Here is a 12,863-nt window from a genome sequence, read left to right on the forward strand (position 1 = left end):
TCAGATTCATCCAAATCCAAAATTATCTTAAATTTCGGACGAGTTAAAAGATATTTAGAAATGAGAATTTGTTGCAGTGACATTAAATGTTTACTTTTGTTCTTTTTAACTTTTGACAGTCCACAGAAACAATAATAATTAAAAAAAATCAGCGTGTCGATCCAGAATCCCATTTCATATGAAACCCCTTTAAATCTGGTAGGAATTTTAGGGGGGACCCCAACGCCCCCCAAAAAAAGACACAAGTTGATTATGCATAAAATTAAAAAAAAAATTCAGATGCATCCGAATTTCGTTATCGGAAAATTTGGATAAGTTTGGATTCGTCATTGCTTTAACTCAAAAATTCAGATACATCCGAATTTGCTGATATTCGTCCGGATTTCAATTTGTTATGAAAAGAATCGCATTTGTCCACTGGCATTCCTTTGTACACCTTATCGGAACAGAAGGCAAAAAAGCAGCACTAATTGGATGTTCAATGCATACTAGGACTGCATCATACACATTAAACATTAGAGGTTCAGGGTTTGCGTTCATGCGCACGTACATTCACACACTTATGTGACCCCGCAATTGTAGAAATTAATCTCTGCTTATACTGTATATTTTACTGCAGGGACCTACAGGCCTTGATGCCTAGGTAGGGAGAATACATTCCTTTATTCTCCCAACTGCAAGTCCCCAGTGTAACTTACCTTTATTTGGTATATTAAATATTGTCCAGGCACTATTTATATTGTCTTTGTTTTTTTAATACATTTTTATTTGGAGATTAAGGATTTTGTGTGTATATTTTTGTATTCATAGTTTATTAATGCTCATGTTATACTGTATATTATGAAACAATTAACACAAATAAAGAAAACATTCAGTGTGTGGATAAAACAGACTTCTTAACACAGGGGTGGACACATTAATATGCATTTCAGGAGGTAGTCTGTCCAATCCAGGAGCCAGCAGGTTTTTTATTAGCAGCCAGCTCTATTAGCAACAGCTAGAGAAAAGCTCAAAAGTTAGGCACCAGGAGTCATTTTTAAAGAGCATTAGCTACCTGGCTCTTGGGGTTTGCCCCTGTCATATTACACAGTCCTATAATTTAAAAACTTTCAGATGTTTCCATTTTCATTATCCTCTCCATGGTGTCATCATCGTGGTTCCACATACATTTGGTACGATCTGACTATAACACCATTTTTACCAGGTTCTGGGGTTATTTCAATATCTTCTGGAGCTCTGTTTGTCTTAAAATCTAACTTCTGCAGTATGGTGGTAAGGAAAAGAAAGATCTCCATTTGGGCCAGACCCTCTCCAAGACAATTTCTCTTCCCTGTTGGCAACACAATAGTCAGTTACAAAAAAATAAAATAATACATGGACTTAAAGAGAATCTGTTATAAGAGGAAATCTCTCTGACTTCTTTAATCCCCACCCCATTATGAAGACTGCACAGGGCCCCCTGTGGTCCATTTCCCCCTGTGGATCTGATGAGTACTGGGACCCCTACAACTGCCACAAAAACTTGGACTTTGCTCATTTCTGTATAGCTAAAAATCCTTACACATTGAATAAAGTGTTTTAACGTAGCCAATACTCAAAATTCACCTTGCACAGGGGCCCCTTTGGGGACTTTGGTAGTTTACATTATCCAGGGTGATCTAAGTGAATCTCCTGCTTCACGAGAAGTCACTCACCAGGAACAAATATGCAGGTTAGAGGTTCCAACTCCCACTTGATGGAACTTCTGACTAAACTTGAGTCAGACAATGGCTAAAGGGTTAGAATTCTGACTTTCCAGATTCTGGAATCTGGAATCCTATCAAGGCATCTGTATGTTCTACACATGTTCTGTATGTTTCATGGGTTTAATATAGATGCCCTGCTTTCCTCCCACATGTCATAAACATTGGCATCTGATCAAATTGGTATTAGAGTATGCTTCCTCACAGTTGTCACGTGACTACAAAACTCCTCCGTGTAAATAATTGGCTTGACAAAGGGGGTAATTTACAAGGAGAGCCATCATGTCACCTACTGGCTTCCACTGTTCCCCATTAAAGGTGGGGGCAGAAGGTTCCTTTCCACCAGCTTCATTAGGCAATCAATGACAGAGAGGAGCTTTGCCGTCATGTGACCACTCTGAAGAGGATTAAAAAAAGCTACTTATACTGTATACTGCAATTTCTTAATTCAGTATGCATTGTGTATATAATCAGTGGGGAGGCAGTGTTTTAAATGTGGGTTATTTCAGCTTTTCCTTCTTCTTTAACTTATTACTTCTGTTTGTGTTGCTATTAGATGGTCTTCCCTCTCCAACCGGGCCTCTGACAGCAGGGAAACCTGACAGGTGTTCTAATCCTTCCCCACTCTATCCCATAATAAATACAAAAAGTTATGACTACAAAAATGTAAGTTTTGATCACAGAACTTATCTAATACTTGAAAATTCAAAGAAAGCAGTTGGAGAATAAGTTCTACTGACCTCACAAAGACCTCTAGACTCTGTGCAGGTTCATACCTGTTGCTGTACTAATATAACCATGGGCAGTTATTTCTTCAATAAGAACTTTTGTAAATGCAATATTGTATGCTAGACATGTGCATGACCGAAAAGTTCAATTCATATTCATTTTAGTTCAGATTTGTTTTTTCGTTTTCTGTAATTTGGATCCATATTTACTAATCAGAATGATCCAAAGCTTTTGTTTTCAGAATTTGGATCTATTTGAATTTATTTGGATGGAGTTTAGTATGTTGTTAAACGTGAGAGTCAAAATAAAATAGATTGTGAAGTCCTCCAAAATCCCTTACCAGATCCTTGATCTGAGCATCGGCCTGGCAGAGCAGAAAAGATGGAAAGGTTGAGCGCCCCACCTCCTGTACCATACCAGGCGACTTGCCCTCAACATGGGTCAGGGTCCCCCTGTTGATGAGGACAAGGGCCCCTTCCCTACAACCCCGGTCCGGTGGTTGTGTAGGTCTGTTGGCGGCGGGGCTTATCTGAAAAGGGGCACCCATATGTGCCCCCCCTCCAGAATGAGTAAGGGGTAGTTGTTACCCCTACTTATTCACCAAATAAACATTTGGAGAGTAAATAAACACACTACACAGTTTTGACAAGTTCTTAATGAATAAATCTCCCCCCAAAATAAAGGCTCATGATGTAAATCCATTGTCAATCACATCGTCCAGCACCCAGATTCAGAAAAGCCTCCCTGCCCACAGACCCCCACAACCACCGGGCCAGGGTTGTGGGAAGAGGCCCTTGTCCTCATCAACATGGGGACCCTGCCCCATGTTGAGGGAAAGTGACCTGGTATGGTTGGTGTGGGCACACAATAATCTACCCCCCCTTTCCTGCTCTTGCAGGCTGCACTTCGGATCAAGGGTCTGGTAAGGGATTTGGGGGTGTGGGATCCCACACTTTTTTGGCATTCCTTTTTTGTCATTTGGAATTCCTACTACATCTGAAGGGTCTCATATGAATTTGGGGGGGGACCCCATGCTGTTTTTATTTTTCGATTTTAACCAGTTGACATCTGCGGTGTTAAATAATTGTCGTCTGGAGACGGCAACCCGCAGATGTAGCAGTGCCGTCCGTCCGTTTTTTACTACGGGCGGACGGCAAGAGGTTAACAAGACATTAGTTCATTCAAAATTACATCTGGACAACATTCAGATGCATACAAATTTTTGTTATCAAAAATTTGGATACGGTCAAATTCCTTATTTTGCCACTCAATTTTTATGTATTTAGATGTATCTCAATTTTGAAATTTTGTCGAAAACGAATGCACTAGTCTATTATACATATGTTTTTTAATCTTACCAATAGAGAATGGTATAAAGGCTTTGTTATTCTTAAACTGGCCATGTTCATCCAGGAAGTGTCCAGGATCAAATTTTTCTGGGTTCCTAAAGTATTTAGGGTCCTTTAGGACGGAAGAAAGCAGTGGGGAGACAGTTGTATCCTAAAATGAAAGGATTTAGAAACATTACTGGCAATAATGTATACTGTTATACCCAGCACAAAAATCAGTTAATGTAACCTACTTTCCATCAAGTAAATCTACCCCACTTTTTCATATACAATTTTTTTTTAAGATTATGTCTAGGCTAATCCTTTTCTATTAAACATTACTCAGGGCACTCATCCAAGCTACTTCCCCACTTAGATTTGAAAAAAAAAAACAAACATCTAAATACTTACCTAAATTTACCATGGTCATGTGATGAGCCGGGTTCTGGGTCTTCTTACTTTGAGACTGCAGTATGAAAGGGTCCTTCTTTGGGTTCCTAGGTTGCTGTCTGGCGATGAGGACACTTTCCATTGGCTGTCCATCAGTGGGTCCTCAAAGGGTCCTTAAGACTCCTGTGGTGGCTTCATAACTTCATGACAAGGAGTGGCAACAAGCCTGGTCCACAGGCCTGGATCACAACAGTGGATCGCCGGTCGTCACTCCTGAAAGAGGTGATGCGAAGGGTCATAACCTCTGCCTCAGTAGTCAAACATGCTTGTGACAATACCACATATGGATGCAGGCTCCTTTCCAAGGAACTTGGCCTCTATTGTTTCAAGGCATTTGCTCATGCATTTTAAGGTTGGAGGCCTCTTCTTCAGAGGATATGAGGAGGTGGACCCCATTCTCCAAAGGTATAAGTGAGTGGCATGGACCAAGAGTGGGAAGGGTTGAGTTTACGCAGGAGCTTGTGTTTCACTATTGGCACTTAAGACTCCTGTCTCCATTGTGAATGCTTTTAGTCCACATATCTGTTAAAGTTTCATCAGTAATGGTGCAGTGGCAGTATGCTCTTTGTCTTTTTATAACCAATAGAAATGCACGAGCAGTAGATTAAAGTCATATTAACTCATTGATAATTGAGCTTATGTTTTGCTTCTTTTAATCATATCTTCTCAAGTAATATGCAGATTAGTTTATGCCAGTCTTCTGATATATCACTGTCATGGTATACCGCCTTTCTTTCTGGAATGTTGATTAACAGAAGGATTTTGCTGAGATTGTGATTTTTGATGAACAGAAGGAGTTTGCTGTGATTTTAATTTAGGCTGTAATAGAGTTTATAGTACACAACCTGGTAATTATCATCAGCAACAGGTGGTTAGCGTATATTAGGGATGCACGGATACTGGTTTTTCGGTATCAAGTACGAGTACTGATATTTTGCTTTCAAGTCTCGCCAAGTACCGGTACTGGTGTTTCCGCTGGCATGGAGCCAGTTTCCCGGTCAATCAGGAAGCCGGGGGACGGGTAATGACATGACGTTCGGCTTCCTGATTGGCCGGGAAGCCAGCCCCATGTAGTTTGGCCAGCTTGATTGTGATTGGCCGGGAAATCTACTTCCAAGCCATCGATGGCAGGCTTCCCAAGCCAATCAATATTGAGCCAGGTTCCCGGCCAATCAGGGAGCTGGGCGGCGAGTAATGACCCGCCTCCTGGCTTCCTGATTGGCCGGGAAGCCAGCTGCATGCTGATTGGCTGGGAAGCCTGTCATCGAGCCGGCTGTTGCACGTGAAGCTGGCTCCATGTATCCCTACAGCACTTCCGTTCAGAGGAAATCTTCCTCTGAACGGAAGTTCTGGCAACGGGAAAGGTATTGGAGCATTTGGGCGAGTACGAGTACTCGCCTAAATACTCGGTATGGCACCGATACTAATATCGGTATCGGTGCATCCCTAGCGTATATCAAAGATTACTCCATACAGCCATGGAATGTGGAATATTGTTGTGCATAGTGTAGTCCATACTGGTTAAATGTTGGGGTTATTATACGATGCATCTGGCCATTTTACTTTGCAAGGCCTTACTGGACAATACTGCATGTGTTGCTGCAACAAATCATCAGATGGGAGTAGGTTATGAAAGAAAAAAAGACTATTTTGAATTGCCTCCAAGAGAAAAGAACAGCTGACATAGAAGTATGAACAATTTGGCCTTCAATGTATAATGCTATATGAACATGCTGGAATGGTAAAGGTCTGATATATGAGAAAAGGGCAGCGGCTGAGAAGCAATTGTGTGTCATTGATTTCGACGGTAAACAGAACCCCTGACCTTTGGAATGCTGTATCCTTGGAATACTGTATCTTTGCTGGCTGAGTGTGGAATTCCCAAGGGAACTATGTCAGCAAATCTCTGGATTTCATGAATCACAGCATCTGTGTATGGCATCCTAATACGATCCTCCATTGAAGGAGATCGACTCTGCCCAATGACGTTGTCTATCTCCTCCTGCATCTTTCCTGTACACACACACACAAAAAAAAAAAAATATTTGTGAAAAATGCAAAAATAAGGAATGCATTTTAAAAGTTTAAGTTTAACAGTGTTAAAAACCTTGGGAGAATGACCTCGTCTGAAGGTTTAGGTCTCCCTATGTAAATACGGATGTGGATTATTTTGTGAGTTTTACAGAAAACTGTAATTTCAATGCAATGCTACAGATTAAAGGGCCAGTAGTGACCCTCAGTCAGAAACAGATTCAATAAAAGTTTCTCAACCCTTGCAGTGAGGCTACCTCCCGTTAAGTGCTCGTTTTTCTCTATGTGCAAAAATAAAAAAAATATACTCACCTGAACCTCACAGCCGTCTGGCTGTTACAGCGCTCCCCAGCCTGTCTCCTCCTCCACTGCAGTGAAGGTATGCCCCTCAGCATCCTCACATCTAATACACAGTGTATAGGATGTGAAGACTCACGGCACCTTAGACTGCTTGAGCAAAAGGGGAAAGTGGCTCCATGGACCAGTCTAACAGCCAGCCAACTCCGACAATCAGGTGAGTTCAACTTTATTATTTTTGAACTTAGTCAAAAACAAGCACTTAACCTTTGCAGTGCGGGGGTAGCCCCACTGAAGGGGTTAAGAAAAGTTTTGCCTGGAGTCAGAAAAAAGCCCAAGGCTTTGGATGACCGAACTCTGCACTCAAGACAGATATATTCAGGATAGGGGCAGAGGAAGAAGGAGCGCCTGTCTTGGGTGCCATGCTGCGGGTGGCACACTTGGGAAAAGAGCCTCTCCTGCCTCTGCAACACTCTTTTTTAGGAGCTCTGTATGCTCCTGATAAACAGAGCACAGCTACTGGCTGTCATGGAGCTTCGATGAATACACAGGCAGTTTTTTGCAGCTTGGGGTCTAGTCAGTTTGTATTTATCATTGTATTTTTGTAATAAAGGAGTTGCTAAAGCTATTTAACTTTAATCTATTTGGGTATTTTGGGGTTAAATATTTGGGAGACTAAAGGAACAGGTTGGCGTAGCAGGTCCTTGGTGCAAGTGGTCTGGGGACACATGGACTACCCCTATCATGGGGGAGAGACATAAACTACTGGAGTTGTGGATATGCAAGCCAGGTCAGGAGAAGTTTGCTCAAAGGTTTTATTGTGCATCATCAGTGCAATCCAACCTCCATCACTCTCTGTGCTTGAACACTGTCATACACTTAATAATATAAGGAAATATAATGTCACTTACTTGCCACATCTGCATGCTTGAGCAGGATGAGAAGTGCACTTTTCAGAGTGGAACCAGTTGTTTCAATTCCAGCATTAAACAGATCCTTCACTGTTGCAAATAAGTTATCAATGTGATATTCAGTGTTTGAGTTTTCCTTTTCCTGTGGATATTAAGATTATTAGTATTATTATACAGGATTTATATAGCGCTGACAGTTTGTGCAGCACTTTACAATATAAGGAAGACATTACAATCACAATACAATTCAAGACAATATGGTAAGGAGGGCCCTAACTGTGAGGGCTTACAATCTAAAATGATATAATTTTATTTTCTACCATTACAGTGAGAGAAGCTCCAGAAAAAAACCCATAAAAGGTATGGAACCTCAGTTTGTATTTTTTCTTCAGTGTTCCTGTAAGAAAGATTTGACCTCACATCCTGTTCCAGACACCACACAACAAGTTAGCACAGGAAGTAAATGGAAATCTCCCAGAAAGCAATAAAACTGAGTTCTAACCCTTCAAAAACTAAAATAAGATATAAAACCTTTTAGCTGGCATTCCATGTAACATTGTAACAATGCACCATAATCTAAAGTAGAAGTAGGCACTAACTGATAAATAGACATCACCTCTTCCATCTTTATGAGAAAGCTGTCAATGAAGTCCCGTGGGCAGTTCATATCAATAGTCTTCTTATGATGATCTACCGACTCCATAATAAAATTTTTCACTTTCCGAAAGTTTGTGAAGATTTTCTGATGGGGTCCCGGGATGTACAATGATGTTTTGGGAAATAGATTTAACAACTGTGAAAACAGAGAATGTTTAGTTACAAAATATTAATGTGAATCCTTTACAGCATGAAATTGAAAGATCGGTAGTAAATGCAATTCTATAACTGCTAAACTATGGTGAGTGGTTCTCATTCTTAGTAAGTGAAAGATGAAATGGTGTGAATGTGAAAGAAAGATCTGTTCTCATAATAGGAACATTTCCCCATTCTTAGTCATAACGCTCTTAGCAAAATTTTTTTTTAGGATACCAGACTTTCCGATTAAAGAAAAAGTAAGTAAAAGTATTGGCTGCATTTAAAGTTTATTTACAGTTAAAAACATTTTTATTTAATTATTGATAGAGTAAAGCAGCCTTTCTCAACCAGTGTTCCTCCAGAGGTTGCTGGGGGTTTCTTGAGTAGTGGTGGATTAAACTGCTGCCTGGCCTGCATAGTTCTATGTCCAATGCCACTTGGCACAGCAAGTAGTATTGGAACCAGTGGAACTTCTCCTCTCTTTCCTCAAGTAAGTAACCACTAACACCGATGATAATGTTAACTGTCTGTAAAGGGGGGGGGGGCATTCTACCTACTGACCACCAATGTAAGGAGTATTATTTCATTGCCCCCAATGTATAAAGTCACTACACTGACCAACAGTATAATGGGAATTCTTTCCACTGACCCCCAACATCACAGAAACCCTTTTTTCATTGACCACCATTGTGGTGTGATTATTGTACTGCGAGCTGGTTCCCTGAGACCTGAACATTATTTCAAAGGTCTGCTTATGTTGGGCAAGGATAAAGTTAGATACTTTGGCTGTGACTGTCATCAGCACCGCCAAAATATTTAGCTACCCTTTCCTGGGATATTCAGACACAGTGCGTCATTCCTTTGTTGACTGGCAGATTAGTATAGTGCTGGAAACATACACCATGCTTTAGAAAAGCTAATTATTGATTGCTGGGACACACTTCTTTAATTTAATATTATCTACCTGACAGAGGTTCTAACCCCCTCACTATTCTATCCAAAAGTAATTAAAAAAGGTTTAGAATTTGCCTTTAGTTAACCCCTTAATGATCTAGGTGAACAATACATTGTTTTTTCAGTTCAAATTGGTCACCAGCAACAGAATCCCTAGAATATGCAGGGACCCCACTCCTGACTTGTCTGCTTCCTGCTACCCTGCATTCCCAAATGACCCTGCGCTGTTCGATTTCTCACATTACCCTCCCCTTCTGACTTACTACTTTGTAAATAGTTAGTTTAGTTAGTATTACTATTGCATATACACTATGTTTTCATTGGATTGTTTGGTGTTGTTTATGGTTTGCTTTATGTCACATGTGTCTATATTTTTTAAATAACTTGTCTTCATTTGCAAATTGAAGTTTGGTATGCCTTTGATGTACTAACAAATATCAAGTTACATCGGTCTGAAAGATAAAATAATTTGGAATCTAGACAACAGGAAGTGAAAGCAAATGTATCCTAAAACAAGTTAAATACCCTCTTGGAGCCCTGGGACCCTACCTGTGGCCCAGGGGCCGAATGCATCCCTTTTGCACTTTTGTGTTCTCTATGGCCCCTTTAGCCAGTACATTCTGTGCTGTCCATCTCTTTTTATGTTATTTTCTCCTCTGATATTTTATAATAGAACATGATAAGAGAAAAATCAAATGTGGCATTAGTAATTGTAAGGGGACTGTAGCAAGCAGAAATGTGAAAGCTTAGATTTTAAAGGGGCCATAATAGCTGTGATTTCTAGCAGTACTCAAAAAAATATTGTCCCCTGTGAAGAGAAATCCCTCAAAAAGGAGATGGTCTGATGAATAGATCACAATTAATTAAGTAATATAACAAAATGTAATAGTCATTTATACATAAAGACACCTATACAAAACATTTAAAAACAATTAAAAAAGCTTCCCTGGAATCACCTAAATATAATGATATGGATGTTTAGATATATAAATCTCCTAAAATGCAGGAAGTCTCGGGTGCAGGCAAAATGGTGATATATCAAAAATAGAATAACAGAGCTGTACTCACGTTGTGTTTTTAACCCGAAATGGAGTAGTCCTTGTTATATCCCACAGCGATACATGCATGTAGATTGTTTAATAAAAAATTGGATTTTTCCAGAAAAGATTATAGGGCACTCAGGGATTTGGAGGAGCTTTGGGAGGAGGGGCACATTTCTGATGAGGACGAAACCGAACCAGGGATTTCCCCCACTATCAAGAAATCCTTTAAACGCAAATCCAGAACGTTCCCGCCTTTGTCGCAAAATATTAATATTTGGGACTTTGTTAAAAGAGTGAGCGAGGAAATCATGTTGGCTGTACCCATTAAAATAAAGGAAGACAACCTCACTCCCTCTGAGAGAACAGCTCTAGATCTTTTAAAAAAAGATAAGAGGATAGTTATCAAGCAGGCAGACAAGGGCAGAAACGTGGTCATTATGACCAACGAACAGTATACAGAGATGGTGATGAGGATTCTGGAAAATAAAATCTGGTACCAACCTGTAGAAGTTTCTGTCATTGGATCCCTCCAAACCAAGTTGGATAAAATACTGGAAGAGGCCTTTGACCTAGGTCTTATGGACAAAGGCACCCTAGATTTTCTAAGGGTGCCCTATCCCAGAACGCAGGTTCTATATGCCCTCCCCAAGATCCATAAATCTTTAGCAACGCCTCCGGGTAGGCCCATAGTTTCAGGCTGTGGATCATTGACGGAAAATGTGAGCTCATGTATAGACCACTTTCTTAAACCACATGTGGAGTCTTTGACCTCATATGTCAAGGATACCCCACATTTAATTTCACTAATCCAAGATCTAGAAATGCCAGAGGGCACTCTCCTGGTGGGTCTAGATGTTGAGGATCTATACTCTTCTATCCCACATGCCAAAGGGTTAAAAATGACCGAAAGATTTCTGGCCACATTGGGGACATCTGAAAGTATGCATAGTGCTTTCCTGTTGCGACTTTTAGAATTTGTTTTGACGCATAATGTCTTCCTTTTTGGCAATCAGCATTATTTGCAAAAACAAGGTACTGCCATGGGGACAAAGTGTGCGCCCTCCTACGCCAATTTATACCTAGGTGGTTGGGAGCAAGATCTGTTAGATAGAGAGGATCTGTCCATGTACCTGTGCCATGTTTTATCGTGGCACAGGTACATACAGTAGATGATATCTTGATACTATGGACGGGGGGAGAAGATTTCCTGAAAGACTTTGTTGATGTCTTGAATCTCAATGATCTCAATTTGAGATTCACGTTAACATTTGACAATGACAGGCTACCCTTTTTGGACATCCTGGTATGCAAGAATGCCAGAGGGGTCCTCTATACCAGCCTATACAGGAAAGATACGGCGGGTAACGCTATCCTCGAAGCAAGTAGTGCCCATCCACAAAATTTGAAGAACAGTATACCATATGGCCAATATTTAAGAGTCAGGAGGAACTGCACTATGGACACCGACTTTGAGAGAGAGGCCCAAAACTTAAGGATGAGGTTAAGGGCCAGGGGATACCCGAATAAAACACTTAAAAAAGCATATCAGCGGGCAAAGGGTAGACCTAACGGACCTATTAAGAAAAATAAAGCCAAATCACGAAATAATGACAAAGAAGATTCCCTTGTGAGACTAATCTTGACCTTTAACAACCAGCACAAAGAAATATCTAGGATCCTTCAAAAACATTGGCACCGTCTGACTAAGGATCCTAGAATCTCAAAATTCTTAAGTACTAAACCCACTATTACTTACCGACGATGCCCCTCCCTTAAAGACAAACTGACGAGCAGTGACTTTTCGACTAGGAGTGGCCTCTGTTGCAAATACCCCGACACCTTCCAGTGTCAAAGGTGCAAATTCTGTCGATATGTCCAGATTGGAGCGGAGGTGACTACACCTCGGGGAAAGCGCTTCAAAGCCCGTCATTTTGTAAACTGTGAAACAAAGGGTGTTATTTATTTAATGCTCTGTAAATGTGATATGCTTTACGAAGGCAAAACGAAACGAATGTTTAAAAACAGAATCTCGGACCACCTGGCGGACATAGCAGCCAGAGATCTAAGGTCACCGATAGTTAGACACTTTGTTAACACACATAATGGACATATCGACAGACTTCGTTTCTTTGCACTGGACAGGGTCCATCAACCTAGACGTGGGGGGGATTGGGACAAATCTCTTTTACAAAGGGAATGCAGATGGATTCACCAAGTGAGTTCTCATGAGGCACCCGGGCTCAACGACATGATCAATTTCAGTTGTTATCTCGACACCTAATGACATTCAAACATTGCGCTTTCCCATTCTATATATGTTTAGATATAGCGATATAAAATAATATATTCTTTACAAATCATTGGTTTGCCATTTAAAAGTTGTAAAATTTGTGAAATACCCCCAAAGCTCCGAATTTTGATGGTTTAACAAATAGCTTAAATTATAGACCCAGGATATTGATGCAATGGGCACCAATTTATGGGTCTACATCTGTGGACCCCTTTTTGGGTGACTTTTTCCATTTATGGATACTTGTGCCCTTATATGGCATTGACATGTGGAGGTATATATGTATATATATA

General features: G+C 40.5%; 1 protein-coding gene across 1 annotated transcript in view; it reads right to left on the minus strand.

The window, feature by feature from the left end:
- Window positions 1-1,127: 1,127 nt before the first annotated feature.
- LOC108795839 (cytochrome P450 2A5-like) overlaps window positions 1,128-12,863 on the minus strand; it is a 23,669-nt gene continuing 11,933 nt past the window's right edge. The window contains exons 5-9 of the mRNA XM_018567156.1: window positions 8,105-8,281; window positions 7,489-7,630; window positions 6,075-6,262; window positions 3,830-3,971; window positions 1,128-1,330 (exon numbers count right to left, since the gene is read on the minus strand). Coding sequence (XP_018422658.1) covers window positions 1,149-1,330; window positions 3,830-3,971; window positions 6,075-6,262; window positions 7,489-7,630; window positions 8,105-8,281 — 831 coding nt within the window. The 3' untranslated portion in view covers window positions 1,128-1,148. The remainder of the gene's footprint in view (window positions 1,331-3,829; window positions 3,972-6,074; window positions 6,263-7,488; window positions 7,631-8,104; window positions 8,282-12,863) is intronic.

This window comes from Nanorana parkeri, unplaced genomic scaffold (assembly GCF_000935625.1).
Source record: "Nanorana parkeri isolate BGI_ZX_2015 unplaced genomic scaffold, ASM93562v1 scaffold1015, whole genome shotgun sequence".
Lineage (NCBI taxonomy): Eukaryota > Metazoa > Chordata > Amphibia > Anura > Dicroglossidae > Nanorana > Nanorana parkeri.